A 23,036-nucleotide genomic window follows, 5' to 3' on the forward strand; every position below is an offset into this window, starting at 1 on the left:
GAGAGCATTCAGTGCCGCGCCGCCGTCACGCACGTCTCGCCACATGAAAAACAGTAAGTAAAAATGTGTTTGCCTCAATTTACTGTCGACACATTCTTCTTTTTTAACTTTTGAAAATAACCCGAAGGCGCTGAAAGTTAAAAGAAATGTTCCTGTTTTCTTTTTTCTAATTTAGATTATACTTACTTGTTTCTACATGTTTTATTATTTGTTTTAAAAAAGGCTGGAAGCATGACGCCATTCTTCGTCACCATGTTCTTTCTCCCCCTTTCATCCCTCGCCACCGCCGCCAACTTCACTGAAGTCTTCGAGTGGCCCAATAAATTGGACTTTGAGTGGCCGTCGGAAGCGAGAAGGACACAGGCCTTGAGAGATGGAACTTTCGAACAACAGAAAATTGAGCCTGTTTACATGGCTGTCTACGGTTCAAGGATCTTCCTAAGCCTTGAAAAATATAGTTACATTCCGGTGAGTCTGGTGTCTTTGCCGACGAACAGCGCGTCCTCCGCACCCCCGAATCTCACTCCATTCCCTTCGTGGGACATGCATGTAAGTACGATTTCCAGGAAACAGCATGAAATGTTGCTTCCTGTTTCCATTTACTGTCTTGCAATACATTGTAGAAAGAGTCAATTCATTTCTCATTTTGCAGGAATATGAAAACTGCGACAAAATTGAAAAAGCAAGAGGGCTGGAAGTGGACTCGGTTGGAAGGCTGTGGCTGCTCGATGAGGGCAGCCCCAAATGCTATTCCAAATTATGGATTATCGACTTGTCCAACGACGATAAAACCAAAATCATTCACCGGTTTCCTTTTCTCTCTTCATCCATGCACGACTTGGTGCTTGAAGAAGCGGCCAACGGAACTTTTGCCTACATCTCACGGTGGGGTGAACAAAGCATTGTCGTGTTTAGTTTGGAAAGGAAACAGTCTTGGATTGTGGACACGCCAAGAATGGAGGTGTATTCCATTGCCCTGTCCCCCAAGGATGAGGAACCGAGAAAGCTCTACCTTGGCAATTGGAGTTCCAATGGACTCTATTCAATTTCCGTCGCCACTCTCCGCAACGGAACTCGAACTGCAAAACCAAAGCTAATCGGAAAATGGACTTCAAATAAATCGTACAGAATGCTGATGGACAACAACGGTACAATTTATGCCGCCTTTAAGTGGAAAAACTACATATCCTCGCTTAACACTTCCCAGCCTTTCGAGGAGCAGCGTTTTCATGAGGTAAATTCAAATAACAGAATAAATATTTTTGTTGTAATTTTGGATCGTCGTTAAATTATTTTATCTGCCTGCTCCTGCTGTAATTCTTTATCGTCGAGTCGGTGCATTGCTTGGTTTCAGGTCGCTGGACAGGATAGTTATTGGCCGTTCACTTTTGTCTTGGATCAAAATGGAACTTTTTGGATGACAGTGTTTGATTTCCAAAGAAAGCCAAGATGCAGGCTTCTGGAGGCTGCAATCGGAGCCAAATCGTACATCATTGATGCCTCCCCAGGTATTAGTTTACTAGAAACATAGAGACAACTTTTTAATGCCAAAAAATAATGAATAATCACATTTCCTAAGACCAAAGAGCACTTTGCAAAAAATTAATAAAAATGGTCTCGCTGCTGGGCTTGAATACATAACATTTTTTTATTTCTAGCTGCCAATTTCCGCTTTCAATCCAATGTAAAATTGCAAATTCATCCTTGTTTCAGTTACGCCCGCCACTGCGACCAACCCTACCCTTTCCCGAGACACCAAACTTACGCCGCTGACCAACTTGTTGCACCTTTTTATCATCGTCGTGATCTGCTCCTTCGTATTGATCATTCTCTGGCTCATCCTGAGACAGAAGATGAAAATTATCTGTGTGCTAGAGAACAACGGGGTAGTCATGGTCAAATAAAAAGATCCATGACGAGGAATTTTTTGTGTTGATTGACTGAGAATGGAATAAAAAGGCCTGCTCTGTCATTATATAGACTTGAAATTTGTTTTGCTCTTCTTCTAGCACGTGCCAAGACCGACGGGAAGGTATTCCGATACCTCAGTGATTTAATTTCAGCCATGAATAATAATGGAAAATGAGATTGCTCAAATTTTTGCCGCCGAGCAGGAAAGAGGGGTGTATCCTGTTCACTTGCCATCTCCAGTTTCTCACGCAGCGTCACCAGAGAATTATTTTGATCTGCATATCACTCTTTTCAAAGCGTAGAAATAGCAATTTTCTGATCGAAAATAATAGGAGTTTTTTTAAGTAGATAAAAATGCAAATTCGATGCCCCTCTACTAATTCTACAAGGTTGAGTCTTTTTTTAAATCGTATTATTTTTCCGGATTTTAGCAATTTTTTTATTGTTGAAAAATTATGAGAATCAAAATATCGCCGACCCAATTTCAAAGTCAAAATGGTAAATATTTGGATAAATCAGTTTAAATTTTGAAATAAGTGCGAATTCTCATATTTGAAATAACCGCGGTTATTTAGACTGATTCAAGTAAGCAATCTGTAAAGACCAGCCCTGGCCCTGGACCAGCCACAACCGGTTTTCCCGCACCAAAAGCAAACAACAAATCGGTTTTCCCAGAATTCTCGTGCGAAGACCAGCATGACCGCCATGTTGAATTCGCTGCTGCGGTCTTCCTGCCGCCTGTGACGTCACTTAAGATGGCGGCGCAGTCGGTTCCAGTCGGCTCTCGCCCTTAGCATAAGGAGAGTAAAGGTAGGAGATGCGAATAAACAGCCAGAGTCACCAAAAGAGGGGAAGGGGTGGGGGCGAACAACCAGCGAGCAAGCGACGTTTACCTTTACCTTTACTCTCCTTACCTTAGCAGCAGCTGTGTCGAAGCCAGCATTTCACTCACTCACACATTACATCAGCGTCTGTTATAATTCCGAATTTTGTCCTCTGCGCTTTGCCTGCTGACAGGAATCAATCATTATGGCTGATGGGAATCTGGTGACAGTGGCCTCCAAGAAGCTGAAGGCCCTGCAAGAGGGGCTCCTTACGGACGTTGTCTTCCTCGTTGGTGAAAATGACGAAACGGCCGAGGTAGTATATATCATTTATTTTTTAAAAAGCATCGCAATGTAATGAATTCGAAAAATGTAGGAAATTTGGGCCGTCAAGTTTGATTTAACTGTGAGCAGCATGTTTTTCGCCAACCTTTTCAACAGCCCTCTGACCCTGAAATGTGACGGAAAAATCAGGTTGAAGAACATCGAGCCTCAAGTCTTCAAATTGATCGTCGAGTAAGACAATTTTAATCATTATAATTTTTATAGGCTTTTAATATAAGCCACAGAGACCTCTCTAATTTTGGCCTGGTCTTTATTTCCCAGGTTTACTCACCTGAGTGGACATCTGTTGTCCGAAGTGGACAGTTTGGACACTTGCCTCAAGTTGGCAGCGGCCGCTGATGAATACATGATTGACGATCTGACTGCTCTGTGCTCCAAACTGCTCGAGGACAAGTTCCTCGCCGTGGACAACGTGTGGACAGTGCTGAGCAAGAATTTCAGGGTGGACACCATATCTTCCGCTTGTCTCAAGGTACAATTAAATTGATTACCTGATTGGTTCTGACGAATGCGATTGTGTAGTTTCTAGGCTCAAAGGCGAACGTCTGTTTGAAGCATCCGAGTTTCCTCGAGGCCAGTGAAGAAGCAGTGAAGCTTTTCTACAATTTGGACGAGATGAGCATCGAATCCGAGTCGGAACTTCTGAGTGCTTGTCTTAGATACATCAAGACCAAAGAGAATCAAAGGTAAATTATATCTTTATTTATTAATTTAATCAAAGCTCTGAATCTTTTTTGTCCTCAACAGAGAAGTGTTTCGCCAATGCTGTCTTCCTGGCCTGCGACTTCTGGCTCTTGACTCTGCTGACCTCGTCAAGGTGTTTCCCATGCTCACTCTCGAGGAGAAGACCAGCATTGTGACCTGGAAAAGCCCTCTGATGGCTGCAGAGAAGCCTCAGCTCGCGGCTGGCCTCTGTCCGATTTCAAAAAGGAGATCGGAAATTATGAAAATCACCGGAGAGCAGACGCTGATTTTGGTTCCAGACAGTCATGTCCTTGGCGTCAGAGATGTTTTCTTGACTAAAAGCTTCATTAAATCGACTTGTAATGGTGGCTTGGCTTCACTTGCGCTTTTCCCGAAAAGAAACATCAGAATCTGTGGCTTTGAGCTCTTCAATGCGCTGAACATCAACGAGGAAATTTTCCAAGACAGTGCAGAGTAAGTTTTCTCAATATTATTTTCTAAATTTCATACTTGCAACCTGATGCTGCCACTAGTCGGTCCTTGAAATTTCTTTGATCTGTGTTGTAATCTTGGGAAAAAACGATTCAAATTACTTCAGATATCTTTTACCTTGTTGCCAGCACAGAATAATTGCAGTTATCAAAAACCTGAACTAAACTGGTTGAAATTTTCAGAACAAACAAAGACGAAGGCATAGCTAAAATCACCGCAAATGTCAACAACTGCTCTAGCATGCCATATCCACTCTCTACAGACGTGAAAGTTCCAGAAAATCTTCCATTAAATGGCTGGTCTTTCGTCAATCACTCTGCTCTGGTTCCTGCTGGTGGATCTTTCACTTTGTGGGTATATTTCAAGTGTGGTAGCGTCTTCAGGACTCAGCAGTTCACTGAGCATCTGGTAAAAAGCGTCAATTCGAGCGCTGCCTTTGATGTCTTCAGTAAGATTGGAATTGCAAACAGTGCCGAACTGTCTGAACACTTGGAGACAAAATTTCCAGCTGACACCAAGTTGTGCATCATCAAATCAATTCAATTCACCGAGATCTAACTCGAGATTATTTTTTGAATAAACAAATTCACCATTTATTTTTTAATTGAGATGAAAAGTTTGCTCATTCTAGAGTGGATCTTGGCAAATGAAATATTTTGTAATTTGTTTTTCGAATAAAATTCAAAATTAAATAAAATTCATAAAAATAAAAATTACCTCTTCGATTTATTTTATTCCTTATTTTAATTTGGTCACGATTACTGCCCTATCGTCTTCTAATTGACGTAATATGATGTTGAACCAAATTTGAGATGTTTCTGACTCGCAGGCGAATTATAGCGATTTTTCAAAAGTTTCCTTTTGCACTCTCGGCACCGAAATGAGCAGCGTAAATAGAGGCGCCGCTGATCTCCTGGGCCATTTATTATGTTTTTACGATTTAATCACACCGGGGAAGCTAAAACAAGGCCAAATCTCGAGTTTGGACCCGATCCGGTCATCAGGACCCTGAAATACGACCCTTCGAGCTGCCATGCTAATCTTTTGGGAGCGGATTGTGAAGGGGCGCCTGTTGCTCAGTGTGCGCAAAAGAACAACGCGTCGGGGGCGGAGCTTGTTAACAAATACCGAGCTTTTACCGGTACTTTTTGGGAGAAAAACTTCTACCGTATACATCAATAATAAGAAATCTATGAATGCTAGCAAATTTATTTTATTAAAAATGGTAAATATTTTGATAAGTAAGTTAAAATTTTGGAATAAGTGCGAATTTTCATATAAAAAATAACCGGTTATTTAGACTGACTCAGGCAAGCAATCTGTTAGGACCAGCCGCAACCGGTTTTCCTTCACCAGAAGCAAACAACAAATCGGTTTTCCCAGAATTCTCGTGCGAGGACCAGCATGACCGCCATGTTTTATTAGCTGCCCCGCACTTCCTGCCGCCTGTGACGTCACTTAAGATGGCGGCGCAGTCGGCTCTCGCCCTTCGCAGCAGCTGTGATGCCCTTGACGCGAGCGACTTGCTTTGTTTTGATTCGGATCGCGCTGGTTTCGCGATGCCTACGTGAGTTTCGACACCTGAATTATTAATCCTGCGCAGCGGACCGGCGGAGACGTCACGCAACCGAGTCATTATATAAATCGCTGGAAATGCTGTCGAGCGTCACGAGAGTGGTGGGCCGACTCCTGCCGTCTGCAACTGCAACTGCGTCCAGAGCCATGGCCACCAAGACGATCCCTTTGTCCGACGACTTCCTCTTCAGACAGGTGAAAATCCGGAAAAGCTGGCCAATAGGGGCCACGCTTGGGCCCCTCGACTGAATCCGTTCCCTATCTTTCAATGTTAAAAAATCAGCAAAGTTGCGAATTTCAGCGCCAAACCCGAGCAATCGATGCGTTTAATCGCGGGGAGGCATAAAATTAAGTCAGAAACTAAATCCAGCCCATAGGTAAATTTAAAAAAATTAAAACCCTTCACTTAAAAAACATTGCAGACTTTAGGGGGCGTGGGCTGAGGGGGCGGGAGGGTGCAGTTTTTGATTTCATTCGACGCGGAATATTACGGCGAGTATAAAAAACTTTGGTTTTTTTGTTCTACGACCCATAGGAGCCGAGTTATTAATTTTTACAAGTCGAAAAAAAATTGCAACATTTCAAAATTTTTGTTTTCTGGGCCCTATTGGCCTGACGGCGCTGATTCAAGTATCAATCGACGCCCCTTGGTGAGGCGCGTCTGCCCGTGTGCAATTTGTCAAAATCGGAACATTTTTCGAATTTTAAAAAACTAATTTCTGCCAAATTTTTGGAAAAGTCAAAAATTTTAATGCAAAATTTTGGACCAGGCCAAAAATTTTAAACATAAATCCCTCAATCGACGCGAAATTTAGCAAGGATAATTTTGACACCAAATACAAGCCGAACCGATCAAAATTATGAAAAAAACTTGTTTTTTTGCATTTTTTCCGGACGGACAACATAGAAAATCGAAAATTTGCGATTTTTTTTATAACGGGGCAAATTTAAAGGGTTTTATTGACTCCATCGAACGCGTAAAGCTACTGCTGGTCTGGAAACCGATTTTGAGATTTTTCGCGCCCATAGAAAAATTAAAATTAATTTTTTTCTGTTTTTTCGACTTCGCGATGTTCTCGGTCAAAATGGTTTTATTTTTGTTTAAATTCGGCCGTTCGTCCGATCGTCGACCACGACCCCTCATTGGACAGGTCTCAGACAGGGCTTTAACCTGCGGTACCCTGACGACCTTTTTCAGGGTACCTCGACCTGATATATGCTCCTAAGCCTTTTTTTCATGCCTTTTCACTAATTTCAAGCACATTTTTACCCTAACTCTTCACTGACCTTCCTCAGGTCGCGTGACCTGTTGATTTTTTGTGATTTTCCGGCTCGGTTGCCTATATTTGAGTCTTTAGGTCAATTTCACAGTTGCCCGAAGGTCTCAAAAGACGAAATTTTTAATATTTTTTTTTATAATTTTCAGGTTTGACCGAGACGACGGTTGGCGAGGAGAAAAAGTTCAACGCGCGGCTGACGAAGCCTCTGAAGGAGTTCGTGGACATCATGGACAACCTGAACCTGCCGTACCCCAAGATGATTGGTTAGTTTTTTACCGTTCCGGCTCGAGTGGCCTCTTACTTAATTGTTTTTTTCTTAATTCGCAGATAAGGCCGTGCCCGCCAACCGCGTCTGCGGCCTTCAGTTCTGATAACAACGCACGCAGAGTCTATTTTACGCCTGTTATCGCATCAAATGCGCCTCCTGTTCAAATTAGGCCACTGAAGTGTGATTTCTCGCACTAAACTTGTGATAAGCAGTATTTTACTTGGTTTTTAAAACCAGATTATATTTTAATAAATTATTGAGATATTTTTATTATATTTATTATCAGACTTTAATTTACAGTTGTCGATGTATATAAACCGAGTATTAAACAAAAAAGTCACAGTGTCAATGTAATTTTTATTCGCGCCGTGCATTTTGCTGCCTCTGGGCTCTGCTGATCTGCTCCTGCACCAATTTGGTTTCCATCGACGGCTGCTGGCGTTCCGTACGCATTTTCACTGGAGCGCGGCAATTAATTCTCGTTTATCTCGACGAGTTTGGCTGCTGGCGCCTCTGCGCGGCCGAGTGTTGAACTGCCAGAGAGAGGAGAGCGAAACCGCGGCGACTCACTCCCTGTTAAAAAGTCTAAATCGAGAGAGTCGAAATAACACCCAGCCGCTCGGCACTCACACCACGACGAGAAGCCGGTGCCGCGAGTTTGCACATCCACGGGCGCGGCGCACGGAGAATTTCGCTCTCTTCAAATTTTGAGGGCAGCTGCCCTGAAAATGTTCCGACTAAACGTGAGCTCAACTATTTGGTAAGTCTAATTTTGTGTAATTTTTTGGGGGGGTAAATATCATCTGATGGCATGAGTCATTAAATTAAAAAAAAATAATAATGCGCGAATGATAATTCCGCTATTTGCATTGATTTTTTTTAATTTATAAATATTACTTGCGAATTAACCAAATATTTATCGTGTGCCGACTGCTGGGGCCAGAGCGGCCTTGAAGCTGGTTCCAGCCCCTGCTCACTCATATGGCGCGAAAATGCGCCAGCTAAGAAGTTCTGCAGCCACACACAGGTGGCAGGTCGATAGCTTTTTAAGCCAATCAGAGGCCGTCTCGGAGTTTGTTGCCGGTTACGCCCACGGGCAGAGGGAGGCGAAGAGGGGCGTATGTGCGGAGTTTTTAGTGGGCGTAACAGGCAACAAACTCCGAGACGGCCTCTGATTGGCTTAAAAAGCTATCGACCTGCCACCTGTGTGTGGCTGCAGAACTTCTTAGCTGGCGCATTTTCGCGCCATATGAGTGAGCAGGGGCTGGCTGGTTCTTAGACTTTTCGTGCGCATGTTGCTATTTTTTCTCCCCTCCACATCCGCCGACCAGCCACGCGGCAGACCCACAGAGAAGCTTAAAGTGGAATGATTGCGATTTTTATGATTTTTATTTTATAAACTGATGTTAAATGGACCAATTTTGACCTAAAGTGGCCCAAAATCAAAATTTTTCGAATTTCACTGGTTTCGCCCTCCTTTTTTGAGCAACGCAAATTAATTGCTTGCGGGGTGAGAAAAATTATGAAAATTTAATTGTGAGAAGACAAAAAATAGTACTTTCGGGTCTTGAAAGTATTTATTTATTCAGAAATTACCGATTTTTGAAAGGAGTGTGCGTTTGGCTTCATTAAAATTCAGCAGTTGACAGTAGCGACAAAAAACTATTTCTTAACTTTTCACTCAAAATTCGTCAAAGGTTTTCAACTGGCCATTAGAGAACCTTTAAAGTTGTTTAGAAAAAAATCAAAATTCCCAAAAATTAAGTTAATTTTTTCGCGAACCCTCTATGAAAAATTATTTATTATTTATTTAAATTCCGGACCATTTTGGCTATCAGAGACTCGGCGGAACACAGAAATTGTTAAATGATTTAAATAGACAGAATCATTGCGTACTACGTGCGTTAGACTTTTCGTGTTTGTGTTGCTCTTTCGTCTCCTCATTCGCCGAATTTTCGCCGAATTTTTTTCGTCTAAAATTTAGTCAAAGAGCAAGCGTAGTGATAAAAAAGGTGTGCCGTGTTTGCAGACTGCTGCGATTCGAGCCGCCTTGACAGGCTTTTCGTGAGCGCGCACTGTCCTTTTCTCTCCTTTCCTCATACACAGACAAGCCGCTCCTTATATCTTGGAGTCAGCTGGCTGTAGAGCTCTGCAGGGGTGGATTTTTTCTCTGGCACTCACCCACGGAATTCTAAGTTTGAACCCGCACACGCGGGTTTTTAACCCACACACGATGCATATTATAAATTTTTCTAATAATTATTTGTAATTATTCAATTGCTATGAAGTAAAACTATTTTTTACAAAAATGCTTCTAACAAAATTTAAATGGGCTAGTAGCTTAATTAGTGCAAAAATACAGTTAAAAACGTTAAATTCTTTTTAATTTTTTGTCTGGCGTTACACTGGCAATCTCTTTGTCAATGTGAAATCAAAAAGTCAATCATTTATTTCATTTCCGATATTATTTTGTAAATTTCATGAATTGCACTAAAGTATTTCACGTTTTTTTAACATGAAACCGCATCCGCAACGCACCCACCAACAATTACAAAATATTAAACACCAACCCACCCCGCGGTGCAATTAACCGCACTTTTACACCCGTGCAGGGCTCTACGTGTGCAGCGCGCCGCTCACGTAGGTCGGTGGCTCTCAGGTGTCTCGGGGGCGGATCGCGGCAACGCAACCTTGAGAGGAAATGGCAACGCTGGGCATAAGGCAAGCATTGTACAGTGTTTTTTCAAGGTCGAGCTAAAAAAAAGGGCCGGGATCCGCCCCCGGCAAGCTTATTAAAAAAGTATCGGTCGATACTCTGGGCGACACTTCGATATTGTACCGTGAGGTGGGGTGGATTACGTCATTGTTTTTTTTTAGCTCGACCTTGAAACACTGTACAATGCTTGCCTTATGTCCAGCGTTGCCATTTTCTTTCAAGATTGCGCGGCCGTAACATTTTAGAAATAAATATTTAGAGAAATTATTTTTATCTGGGCTACTTCAATAAGTTTTTGTTTCAATATTATGATTTCATAGAACCATCAACGATGAGATAAATGCTCAATTAATAAATTGGCTACATCAGCTCTACACGAGAAAATTTCCTACCTTCAAATATGGAAGATATCAAAAGGAATGTTGCGGAAGGTAGGCACGCCAAAAGGGTTTGACCTTGCACTTTCCTGAGCCTGCTTTAGCTTATTCCCTTTCGTGCCCTAATCGTTAAAAAAGTTAAATTTTACCTTCTTGCGTTAGTGCATGTTTGATTGAATAATGTATTGATATTCCTAGAACCTTCCAGCCCCTCCCCCCCCCAACAAAAAATACAACTCAAAAATTCGCGCCTCCTTGGGGCCTGGCGCATTCCTGCCTAAAATCTCGTAATCCCGTTTACAATTTTGACCCAGTCCCGAACTGGACACCACAAGTGCTACCCAAGGGATGAGCAGGGGGACAGAGAGCGAGAGGTGGCACGTCTTGGCCGGTCCGCCGCAAGCAGGAGAGTCACGACGTCACGTTGCGAGTGTGTGTGTGTGCGATCTTTCCCCTCCGTGAGAGGTGATTCTGACAGTCTCCCTCCACTCTCCCCTTTGGTTGCGTCCAAATATTTTACTTCGGTTACATCAGTACTAATATTATTGATCGTAAAACGTCAGATAAACCCCTGACGGCCCTGACATTGTTTTTATTTTTTCCCAGAGAAGAAAATGCCTGATAGGCCAGCCAATGTAGGATATTTTCTGTCGAAAAACCAACCCAAACAAGACGCAGACAAGTATAACTATCGTAGAAAATATCCGACAAAATTAAATCAAAACCTTAATTATCAGTGTTTGTGTCCTCGTCGTTCATTACAACTTTGAAGAAACAAAGATCGAAACCTGGATTCGGAGAGGTGATGGTCAGGACGTGAAGAATCTGAAACGGACCTTCGAAGAGAATCGTAACTGCAACTTCCACAGTATTTTGTCACCAGAAAAAGGTGAGTTGCTCGAACTTCTCTCCGATCAAGAAAAACTGCTAGGATTATTTGGCTGTTCAGGTAAAACGAATCACTGTTCGATAAATTGTGTTCCATCATAGTGATTTTACAGATGTTCCATCAGTGTTTGTGCTTTACATTCTTTCTCACGGCCACAGAGATGGAATAATCTTCACAGACCACTTCAAGGACGATGTTCGCGTTGAAGATCTGGCCAGCAGTAGGGACCCGAAAGAGTTGTTCGTTTCCTTCACAACAACCGAGATATTCGAGTCTCTGAACAAGCTGACCGGTTTTGAGGAATGTCTGAAACTAATTAACTTTGGTGTAAGTCCTTGATTAAATCTCCGAAACTTGTATCGAATTAATTTATTTATATATAGCCATGTAGAGGAGAACTGGCAGACAAAATTTTCGACCCGAATGAAAAATACATCGAATACAACAACGAAAATTCTTGCCGAATAACCTACATCCCTTGGATGAAGAACACGGTTGTGTTCTTCTCAACGGTCGAAAGTAAAACTTTTGTCAATATAAATTTTATTAATTAATTTGCAATACCATCCTCAGCGACCTTGGCCAACAGAGACCCGTCAGCAGGAACACCTTTTGTCCACCATTCTTGCGATGTTTTTAATTCGCTTGAGAAGGACGAGAGTCTCGTTAATGTCCTGACAACTATTCAATATGAGATTCACGCAAGTTACACAGGACAAACACCAGAATTCAAGATGTCTTCGCAGGACAGAAGTTTCGTCTTCTCAAAGTGAGTTTTCGTGATTTTACAAGATTTCCCTTGGGTTTTAGGACCTATATAGGCTATCAGGGTTCGCAAAAACCCGCATTTTTCCGAAAACACTCACTGCATTGCAAAATACTGTTTTGTGCTGGTTTTCCTGCAATTTTGCGCATTTTTCCGAAACACATGCATTCTTATGGAAAATAAAAAATTCTTATGATGGATGACCAAAAATAGATTTTCAAAATTACTAAAATCAGTATTAGAGCCAATGGTCCCACCAAGAGACTGAAAATTTTAACTCTCAACGTAATTTTCTGAAATTGCAGACTCTTTTCGAGCGAAAATTGACTATTTTCGGGTTAAATTTTGAAAAATTCGAAAAACCCAAAACTGGTGGGTTTTTCCAGCCGGTTTTTTGCGCAAAAAACCAGAGGTGTATTTTTGGCGCATTGGAAAATTGGCGAACCCTGTAGGCCATCAGCTAAGTGATGAAAAATTTTGTTTTTCAGAAGTTTTACTGACTCATCTGCCTCAACATTCGACGCTAAAAGCAACAAAATGGATAAGAAACGCGGTTTTTACTCTTGGAAGTCAAGCTCTGGGGAACACTTGCGACACCGCCTTGCGTTCTTATTTTCCGCAGAGCCAAATAAGCAGTTGGAAGAAATTAGAACATCGCTGTCCGAAAACTTAAATTTTGAGACCAGCGAAATGAAGCTGAGTGGAACGCCGTGGACGTCCATTAATAAAGGTTGAACGACTTAATTTAATTGAAAATCTGGTAATTATGCAATGCATATTTCAGCCTCGTGGCGAGACCTCGACATTGGCTGCATTTTCCTGATATTTTTTGGCCTTTTGAGTAAAAACAAAGACACGAATGAGGTTTGCGTGCAGGTGGACGGTCAAGAAACTGCGGTATCTGAAATACTGCGCGAGTTTATCGGGCCAACGAACGAACAGTGGATTGGAAAACCGAAAGTATTAATCCTTGTGAATCAGGAAACGAGCTCATTCGACGCAGTAAGTGTTTGGTTTATAGTCAATCTCGAAATATTTCTAGACAAATTAAAAAATGTCTTATTAAGTAAGAAACTCATAATATTTCTGTTTTAAAGATGGCATCAAAAAGAGCCAGGATGGATATTCCAGCCACAAACCACAGTGGATGGTTAGTCTTTGTCTTGCACAACAAAGGTTAATTTTTAAATTTATCCAAATTTGTGAGTTAGTACATGAATTTTCATTAATTTAGCTACACTTCAAAAGCTGATAGAAATCTTCAACGGACAAGATTTGAAAAGAGAGAAAACTTTGCAAGAACTGCTCACAAGTCATCTTCTTTCCGAATCAAAAGAAAATAGGGATTTTCTTAACTCGACACTTCAGTATCTCCTCAATTTTCCCGACCCTTTTGTTAAACCCACCTTCTCAGTTACCAAGCCTAAAAAATCTCGAGAAAAACACATAAGCTTCGACATCTTGATTAAGGAATCGGCAAGAGAAAATAAGATTTTTATCATGAGTTCAGTCGCAGGAACAGGAAAGACGACAATCCTTAGGGAAATGGCTTTTCAGCTTGGAAAACTAAAACCAGAATCACAAATTTTACTCGTTTCCCTGCCGGAAGTTTCGTTCAGCTCTCTAAAGCGGAACGTGAACGAAACTGAATTTCTCGCGAAAGCCACACATAACCCACCAGAGAAAATAGCCAAGAGCATAGAAAACAAGCTGTGTGTTGTGTTGCTTGATGGGTTCGATGAAATCATTCGTCCTGAAAACCAAGAAACAACACTGAAAGTAATACAAGCTCTAGAAGAGAAGCAGATATCCGTGTGGATCGGAACGAGACCTCACGCAGCAGAAGCAATCCAAAAGCGGGCATCAAACGCTGTTCTAGTGCAGATTGGTCCCTTGGATGAAGAGCAGCAAATCGAGTTATTTCAGCTGGAGACGGGCAAGAGTAAAGACGAAAGTGAATTGTTCATCAAGAACTTCGCATCAAAGGACATCTTGAGAAATCCTTTGCACCTTTCTTTGGTTGCCAAGTACGGGGCAGAAGGTAACTTGTACCAAATCTACGACAAGGTTGTGCGACACAAAGTGGAACTCTCTCTTCGAGACAAGGAAGGATATGACGAGAGCAAAAGGATCGAGTTTAATGAAAAAATTGCCAATGCCATGGGAGATCTCCAAAAGTTAGCAAGTTGCCACATCAGAGGAGTTAAACTTGCTGATTACACGAAAGACGACCTACAAAAAAACAATTACTATGGCATTGCAACGTTTGAAAACAACAAGGCGAATTTCATTCATCAAACTTTCGCCGAATTTCTTGCAGCCCAGTATTTTGTAAGTAATATAGATGATTTCATCACCGACACTGCAAAATTATTTTTCGGGACATCATTTTCGTGGTGCAGAAAGTTTGTCGATCTGTTCTATTCCACGGTTTTGAATGACAATGAAATAATTAAAGAGCATAGAGCATCAATTCTTAGAGTCATGAAGTTGAATCCAGATGCATTTTTGGGATTGATTGCTAAAGATGGTTGTATTAATATTTTCAAAATGATATATCCATTTATCACCTTCCGTAAAAACGAAGAGAGTAATTGCAATTCTGTTGCAAATGATAAGACTCTCTTGGTCAGAGCAATCGAAGGCGAAGCGGAAGAAATTGCTATCATGCTGCTACATTCAGACTTGATCAACAGTGATGATGAGATCCTTACAACTTTACCTTTCCTGTTGAGGTCAGTAGCAGAATCAAACGCAACTCTCTTCTTCGAGAAGCTCAGGACAAAATATCCTAAATTGCCAGATATGATCGGCTCTAGAAGATTTTGTATAGACGCTGGAGTGATAGCAGCAAGAAAGAATCACGGCGAAATCCTTGATCTTCTGCTCGAAAGCGGTGTCGACAAAGATTTCGTACATCCTGAGGAAGGAAACGCTCTACATTGTGCTGTCAGTTATGGAGCTTTGAAATGCGTGGAAGTTTTGCTTAAGCATGGCGTGAAATTAGCAAAATGTGGATTTAGAGAAGAATACTGCAACCCATTGGAAGAGGCTGTTTTAAAAGAAGATGTGAATCAGGTCAAGTTCTTGTTGGAGAAAAATGTCAATGGACTGCCACGCTACATAGAAATATTCGGAACCAATGAAGATGATACATTTTCGCATGCTCTAAAAAGATATGTTTGTGAGGGGGGAAGAAACTTTGAATTCATAAAATGTTTATTAAAAGAGGGTCCAAGTTTGAATTACGTGGGAAATGGCTATGAAAATGGTCTTCTACAATTTTTTGCTGAAAGGGATATTTTTGAAATGTGTGAATGGCTTATTGACGTAGCAGGGCTCGACGTGAACACTTTACGACCAAGTGGAGAACCAAGATTTAGATTGGAAGAAAAGCGCGTCAATTTATGCATGGAATATTTTCTAATGCTGCAGAAGAGTGACATTAACACGACGGATAAAAGAGGAAAAACTGCTCTTCACTGCGCTGCGGAACGTGGATATTTTGTACGTGTCCAAAAATTGATCGATTCTAAAGCAAACGTTCGAGCTGTAGACGAAAATGGATGGAATGCATTTCATTTTGCATGCAAAAGTAACACTGACCAAACAGTAAAAGTCATTCGATTGTTGCTCAACAATGATCGTGAGCTGGCCAAAGTGAAAACCAAAAGTGGTCAAACAGGGCTGCATATTCTTCTGAAATTCAGCGAGATCAGCGATGAGTCCTTGGTAGAGGGAGCACGTTTTCTGATCCAAGAGATTGGATTAGATGTCAGAGCAAAGGACGAAGATGGATGGAATGCATTTCATTTTGCTTGCTATAAATACAGTCAACATAAAAAAGAAGTGATTCGATTCTTGCACAGCACTGATAGTCAGCTGGCTAAGGAGAAAACCGGAAGTGGACAAACAGGGCTGCATATTTTTCTGAAATGCAGCGATGACCACTTGGTTGAGGAACTGTTTTTTATGGTCGAAGAGATTGGAGTTGACGTAAGAGCAAAGGACAACAATGGCTGCACAGCGTTGCATATTGCATTTGACAAAGGAAATAATTGCGTTTACTATTTGATGACAAAAGATATCGACCTGGAAGTAAAAACCAAACGGGGGAGAACGTGCCTTCATGCAGCCGCTCTAAGGGGTGATTTAGAGGCTCTGCAAAATTGGATAGAACTGGGAGGAAACTTGGATGTGGTAGATGAAGATGGATCGACTGCGTTGCATTTGGCTTCAGAAAAAGGACATTTGCAATTTGCGAAAAAGCTTTTAGAACGCGCGGCAGAGGAAGTTAATAATCCAGAAAATGCTAAGGGATCTGTTGGATCCACACTGAAGGAGATCGTGGTGGTAAACAGATGTAACAAAAAAGGAAGGACAGCTCTGCACCTTGCTGCTGAATCAGGAAATGTTGATTTGGTGGACATTTTGCTTGAAAATAACGCAGATTTAACCCATACGGACCTTGAGGGAAAGAATGCAATCCACTTCGCTATCAAAAACGAAAGAATGTTACGGTTCCTCAATGAGAAGAACGGAGATCTTGTGAATCAGCGTACATTAGATGGAAACACAACTCTACATTTGGCAATAAACCTCTTTAATAAAGATGACATGAACATCATTCGGTGGATTGTAAATAAAGTAGGCAACAACTGCTTGAACGCAAAAAATGCTTATGGCGACATACCACTCTTACTTGCTTGCAAAAACGGGGTGTGGAATGTCGCCGAATTGCTGCTGACCAGAAATGTTGAGGTCAATGTCTCGAACAGGTGGGGAGAAACTGCAATGCACTACGCCGCAAGAAAAGGAAACTTGGAATTAATGAGACTTTTGCTTAAGAAAGGTGCGGATTTGACTCGAAGAGACAACAAGGGAAAGAACGCATTGCATCTCTCCGCAGAAAATGGAAACTTGTCTTTAGTGAAGCTGATGCTTGAGAGCGGTGCGGATTTGACTCAAAGAGACAACAAGGGAATGAATGCCTTGCACCACGCAACGAGACACTTTGAGATATTGTTATTTCTTCACGAGAAAAACGATGGATTGTTGAAACAGCGTCTTAAAGACGGAGACACAACCCTCCATTTGGCATTAAAAACGTGGGACATTGACACTGACACAATTCTTTGGCTTCATGAACAATGCAAAATTTATATGAATTCAAAAAATAGCGAGGGTGAGACACCGCTTCTGCTGGCTTGCAAGTATAGAAGGTGGAATGTTGCTAAAATATTGATGGATAAATGCGTCGATATAAACGTGAAAGATAAAAATGGAAGAACGGCCCTGCACTACGCCGTTAGTTTGGATAGATTAGATCGACTTGAAGATTTATTTGCTTTTGATTTGGTGCAAGAGTTGCTCAAAAGAGGCGCAGATTTAGCGTTGACAGACAACGATGGGATGAACGCATTTCACCATGCGATAACAAACTTTCGCATGGCTTTATTCATTCATGAGTTGAATGGTGATTTGGTAAAACAGCGTTTGAACAATGGAGATACCACTTTGCATATGGCAATCAAAATACGCGGATGGAATAGGAATGATGAGTTTCTTGTTTGGCTTGTGGAGCAAGACGTCGTTGATTTAAACGCAAGAAATGCTTTGAAAGAAACTCCGCTGATTCTGGCTTGCAAGGAGAGGCTCTGGGAATGGCAATGGAAATGCAAATTTTTTGAAATACTTTTGTCAAAAAATGTGGATGTGAACATAAGAGACATTTGGGGGAAATCTGCTCGTGACTACATAGACGAAACTTGTCCATTTCATTTACTTAAAAGGTTTGATGAACTTGCAGAAGCTTCACCCAGTAAAAAAATGGGAATGAGTTAAATTCACTTTTTCTTGCCCAGATTTCTGACCTGTTTACTTTTTCTTACTCCAACGCTTGATGACTTCAAGCATCGCCACCAACGTAAATGAGGACAGAGAAGGAATAATTAACTCTAATTTAAGTTGGAAAGTGTCAGATGAGTTAATATTATTGTATGCATGACGTTTTCAGATTATATATATAGTTTCATAATTTTACTTTATTTTAATTTTAATGCCTGTTTTATACAAAGATTTTAATCAATTTTATAGAAAATGAGCTTTGTATAACTTTGTTTCATATTTCGAAATAACGAATTTTATATGTTACTTAGGAGTGCAAACATTCTGTATAGATTTTTATGTTAATAGAGTGTTTTTTAGGGTTATTGGCAGTAGCAATTAATTCTTAAAGAAAAGCGACGGTTAGGAAATTTTTGTGCTTAGAAGAAAATAATTGTATATCATGTGTAAATAATAAGAATGGTCTGCTAAATGCTTTTTACAATAAATTGAAATAACTTGTAAAATAAAATTTTGTTAAATTCCTAAAACAGCAATATTTTTATAATTCCTTTCTATTTTTTTTAAATCATGTACAAAATCTATTTGATTCCCTGCATGTAAATACGTTTCTTACCTGGTGCCGCCCCTTTGGAAGGTCGGCTGATTTTCCTCCTTCAAATCTATTCCTGAATCATGAAATTATTTCCTTTGGTTCAATAAACGCGGACGCGTTTGGTTTACTTGAGTAATATTTATTGTTGTAAATTTTATTTTAAATGCATGGAACAATATCAATTAATTCTTGCACGAGACAAAAGTTTGCTGAGCAATCAGAGTCAATTTTTTCGATTCGAGAATAACAAAAAATCCTGAATTTTCTTCTCGTGGAGAGTGAATCTTTATTGTTTTTGGTGCATTGGCACGGAAATATTTAGCGGAGCGGGAAAATTATCGTCCGGAAAAAGGAACGCTCGAAATTGTTCGATTTTACTGCAAACGTGAAAGATTAGCTATTCTGGCAAATTAACTGGCCAAAAATTGCAATCGTTCTGAAAATATTAATTTCTAGCTGCTAAAGTTTATGACGGAAGGTGGCAACGGAATTATCAGGAACGACCTGATTTGTTGAGCCGCAGGATATGACGAAACGATCGAGATAATTTTTAGCCGTCTGTCCGGCCGAAATTGGCGGCCAAGAAACGCACATCTTTTACGAAATTTTGGCTCCGTGCTGGCAAACGCAGCGGAATGTCCGGAAATAAAGCAGGTACCTTTTTCAGGACAGATCCACACACGGTAAGTCGGAGATTCTGGCGACAATTTCATGTTTAGTACCGCGTCCACTTCGTCCGCAGCATCCAGCATCTATACACTCAGCACTCGCGTGCTGCCATTCTAATCTTATGGGAGATGAAGTGGCGCTTGTTGCTCTAGGGGCGGGGCTTGTTAATTTACACCGAGCTTATACCGGTACTTTTTGGGAGAACCACTACTTCCGACTTCACCATTACTAAGAAATCTTTGAATAAAAGCATATCAATTTTATTAGCAATCGTAAATATTCTGATAAATCAGTTGAAGTTTTGAAATAAGTGCAAATTTTCATATTTTAAATAACCGGTTATTTAAACTAACTCAAGCCAAGACCAGCCGCAACCGGTTTTCCTTCACCAGAAACAAACAACAAATCGGTTTTCCCAGAAGCGAGGACCAGCTTGACCGCCATGTTGAATTCGCTGCTCCGCTCTTCCTGCCGCCTGTGACGTCACTTAAGATGGCGGCGCAGTCGGCTCTCGCCCTTAGCAGCAGCTGTGATGCCCTTGACGCGAGCGGCTTGCTTTGTTTTGATTCGGATCGCGCTGGTTTCGCGATGCCTACGTGAGTTTCGACACCTGAATTAATAATCCTGCGCAGCGGACCGGCGGAGACGTCACGCAACCGAGTCATTATATAAATCGCTGGAAATGCTGTCGAGCGTCACGAGAGTGGTCGGCCGACTCCTGCCGTCTGCAACTGCAATTAGTGCGACCAGAGCCATGGCCACCAAGACGATCCCTCTGTCCGACGACTTCCTCTTCAGACAGGTGAAAATCCGGAAAATTCATTTCTGAAAGGGCTAGCCGTCTGTCAACGGACCCTTTGCCGCGTCCTGAAGGACGAAAAGGCCGCAGAGAGCGTTTTATTCGTTGGGAGGCGCCTGGTGAAAGTGGTTCTGATCTGTAATTTAGCCAATTTTCACTTTAAAATCGCTAAAATTCACGAATGTACCTCGCTCTAATCTGTAATTTCGCTCTTCCATGCACAAATATCGTGGTTCTGTACTGTAATGAGACCAATTTTTCGATTGTGGCAGCTGTTCGACCGGGAGAGCTGCACCTACACGTACCTGCTGGCCGACCTGGGCAGCAAAGAGGCCGTTTTGATCGACCCTGTGCTGGAACTGGCCGAAAGGGATGCGCAACTCATCTCGCAACTCGGGCTCAGCCTGAAATACGCGAGTAAGGCTTGGAATAAAAGGCGAATTCGGGCCGATTAAATGGATTTTCTGGTTGCAGTGAACACGCACATGCACGCCGACCACGTGACGGGCTCGGGAAAGCTGAAGGAGCTGCTTGCCGGCTGCCAGAGCGTCATTTCCAAGGCGAGCGGCGCGCAGGCCGACGTGCACGTGGGTGACGCCGAGCTCGTCGAGTTCGGACGGCACCAACTCGAGTGCCGCGCCACGCCCGGACACACCAACGGTGCGATTTCATTGAAATTGGCCGCCTTTGCAACTGATTTCTTTATTTATGGGTGCCAGGGTGCGTGACGTACGTGTGCAAGGAGCAGGGCGTGGCGTTCACCGGCGACGCGCTGCTCATCCGAGGCTGCGGCCGCACCGACTTCCAGGAAGGCAGTCCCGCCACCCTCTTCCACTCGGTCCACACCAAAATCTTCTCGCTGCCAGACGAGTTCAAACTCTACCCGGCACACGACTACAAAGGTTTTTAATTAATTTATTAACAAAAAACCCAAAGCTGGCCAATAGGGGCCGCGCTTGGGCCTCTCGACCGAATCCGTTCCCTATCTTTCAATGTTAAAAAATCAGCAAAGTTGCGAATTTCAGCGCCAAACCCGAGCAATCGATGCGTTTAATCGCGGGGAGGCATAAAATTAAGTCAGAAACTAAATCCAGCCCATAGGTAAATTAAAAAAAATTAAAACCCTTCACTTAAAAAACATTGCAGACTTTAGGGGGCGTGGGCTGAGGGGGCGGGAGGGTGCAGTTTTTGATTTCATTCGACGCGGAATATTACGGCGAGTATAAAAAACTTTGGTTTTTTTGTTCTACGACCCATAGGAGCCGAGTTATTAATTTTTACAAGTCGAAAACAATTTGTGACATTTCAAAATTTTTGTTTTCTGGGCCCTATTGGCCTGACGGCGCTGATTCAAGTATCAATCGACGCCCCTTGGTGAGGCGCGTCTGCCCATGTGCAATTTGTCAAAATCGGAACATTTTTCGAATTTTAATAAAAATATTTCTGCCAAATTTTTGGAAAAGTCAAAAATTTTAATGTAAAATTTTGGGCCAGGCTGAAAATTTTAAACCATAACCCCTCAATCGACGCGAAATTTAGCAAAGATAATTTTGACACCAAATACAAGCAGATCCGATCAAAATTAAGAAATAAACGTGATTTTTTGCATTTTTACCGTACGGACAATATAGAAAATTGAAAATTCGCGATTTTTTTCCTAACAGAGCAAATTCAAAGGGTTTTATTGACTCCATCGAACGCGCAGAACTACTGCTGCTCTGGAAACCGATTTTGAGATTTTTCGCGTCCATAGAAAAATTAAAATTAATTTTTTTTTCTGTTTTTTCGACTTCGCGATGTTCCCGGTCAAAATGGTTTTATTTTTGTTAAAATTCGGCCGTTCGTCCGATCGGCGACCACGACCCCTCATTGGACAGGTCTAAGGCAGGGCTTTAACCTGCGGTACCCTGACGACCTTTTTCAGGGTACCTCGACCTGATATATGCTCCTAAGCCTGTTTTTAAAGCTTTTTCACTTATTTCAAGCACATTTTTACCCTTGCTCTTCACCGACCTTCCTCAGGTCGCGTGACCTGTTGATTTTTTGTGATTTTCCGGCTCCGTTGCCTATATTTGAGTCTATAGGTCAATTTCGCAGATGCGCGAAGGTCACAAAAGACGCAATTTTTAATATTTTTTTTATAATTTTCAGGTTTTACCGTGACGACGGTTGGCGAGGAGAAAAAGTTCAACGCGCGGCTGACGAAGCCTCTGAAGGAGTTCGTGGACATCATGGACAACCTGAACCTGCCGTACCCCAAGATGATTGGTTAGTTTTTCACCGTTCCGGCTCGAGTGGCCTCTTATTTAATTGTTTTTCTTAATTCGCAGATAAGGCCGTGCCCGCCAACCGCGTCTGCGGCCTTCAGTTCTGACAACAACGCACGCAGAGTCTGTTTTTACGCCTGTTATCGCATCTAATGCACCTCTTGTTCAATTTAGGCCACTGAAATGTGATTTCTCATACTAAACTTGTGATAAGCAATATTTTGTTTGGTTTTTTAAAAACCAGATTATATTATAATATTATTGAGATAGTTTACCATATTTTTGAGGGCAAATTTATTGTTTGAAAAGGTGTTGTAAAGGTTTGCAATGAATTTAAAACAAATAAATCTGTAACATTTTGCCACCATTTGTGGTAACAATAATTTTTTGACTTTGATTCTAATTGTTTTCCCCGTCAAGAAACAAATAATTAGTATAAATTGTTAATTTAAAAAGTAATGCACGCATACATATTATTTATTTCCTGGAAGAGCTCAAATTTGAAAGCAATGATCAGGATTGTTTCATATCAAGTAGAAGAAAGAAAAGGAAAATGGAAAATCCATCGTTGAAGTCTCCAACGTCCCCGCGCGTTGAATGTTTCCTGAAAATTGATCGTTTTTTTAGAATAACAGAATAGAGACTGCGAAACCCTTGAAATCTAATTTTATTTCTCAACAAAGAGTTTCTCTCGAATATTTTATATGCTGTTGGAATCGACATCTGACAAGA

The 23,036-nt window shown here is 41.6% G+C and overlaps 3 protein-coding genes and 1 long non-coding RNA gene across 7 annotated transcripts; all 4 read left to right on the plus strand.

Moving 5' to 3' along the window:
- The first annotated feature begins 231 nt into the window (after nucleotides 1-231).
- Nucleotides 232-1,904, plus strand: LOC135935850 (major royal jelly protein 3-like). Its single transcript, XM_065478417.1, has 4 exons — nucleotides 232-549; nucleotides 653-1,234; nucleotides 1,355-1,508; nucleotides 1,714-1,904. Exons 1-4 carry the CDS (start codon nucleotides 232-234, stop codon nucleotides 1,902-1,904), a joined length of 1,245 nt encoding a protein of 414 aa, XP_065334489.1.
- Nucleotides 1,905-2,396: 492 nt separating this feature from the next.
- Nucleotides 2,397-4,875, plus strand: LOC135936325 (uncharacterized). Its single transcript, XM_065479089.1, has 6 exons — nucleotides 2,397-3,051; nucleotides 3,112-3,251; nucleotides 3,342-3,552; nucleotides 3,603-3,766; nucleotides 3,828-4,238; nucleotides 4,439-4,875. The coding sequence occupies exons 1-6, from the start codon at nucleotides 2,941-2,943 to the stop codon at nucleotides 4,812-4,814; spliced, it is 1,413 nt and encodes a 470-aa protein (XP_065335161.1). The 5' UTR covers nucleotides 2,397-2,940; the 3' UTR covers nucleotides 4,815-4,875.
- An 838-nt stretch (nucleotides 4,876-5,713) lies between these two features.
- On the plus strand, nucleotides 5,714-22,687 carry LOC135936385 (persulfide dioxygenase ETHE1, mitochondrial-like). Of its 4 annotated transcripts, XR_010574325.1 has the most exons (12): nucleotides 8,026-8,139; nucleotides 10,416-10,526; nucleotides 11,079-11,154; nucleotides 11,210-11,421; nucleotides 11,474-11,688; nucleotides 11,745-11,880; nucleotides 11,935-12,130; nucleotides 12,616-12,857; nucleotides 12,912-13,129; nucleotides 13,225-13,303; nucleotides 13,362-20,040; nucleotides 20,310-20,448. XR_010574325.1 is itself a non-coding variant. In XM_065479179.1 (6 exons), the coding sequence occupies exons 1-6, from the start codon at nucleotides 5,910-5,912 to the stop codon at nucleotides 22,409-22,411; spliced, it is 792 nt and encodes a 263-aa protein (XP_065335251.1). In that variant the 5' UTR covers nucleotides 5,714-5,909; the 3' UTR covers nucleotides 22,412-22,687. The 4 variants fall into 4 exon arrangements, 2 of the variants coding, with proteins under 2 accessions (XP_065335251.1, XP_065335250.1); XR_010574326.1 differs by lacking the exon at nucleotides 10,416-10,526 and having other exon boundaries at nucleotides 8,036-8,139; XM_065479179.1 differs by lacking the exons at nucleotides 8,026-8,139; nucleotides 10,416-10,526; nucleotides 11,079-11,154; ... (6 more) ...; nucleotides 13,225-13,303; nucleotides 13,362-20,040 and adding exons at nucleotides 5,714-6,026; nucleotides 20,512-20,697; nucleotides 20,757-20,939; nucleotides 22,189-22,305; nucleotides 22,368-22,687 and having other exon boundaries at nucleotides 20,310-20,454.
- Nucleotides 6,320-7,658, plus strand: LOC135936218 (uncharacterized). Its single transcript, XR_010574295.1, has 2 exons — nucleotides 6,320-7,374; nucleotides 7,439-7,658. It is a non-coding gene; the product is annotated as an uncharacterized LOC135936218 (long non-coding RNA).
- Nucleotides 22,688-23,036: the final 349 nt, after the last annotated feature.

Source organism: Cloeon dipterum, chromosome 2 (genome assembly GCF_949628265.1).
Source record: "Cloeon dipterum chromosome 2, ieCloDipt1.1, whole genome shotgun sequence".
Classification (NCBI taxonomy): Eukaryota; Metazoa; Arthropoda; class Insecta; order Ephemeroptera; family Baetidae; genus Cloeon; species Cloeon dipterum.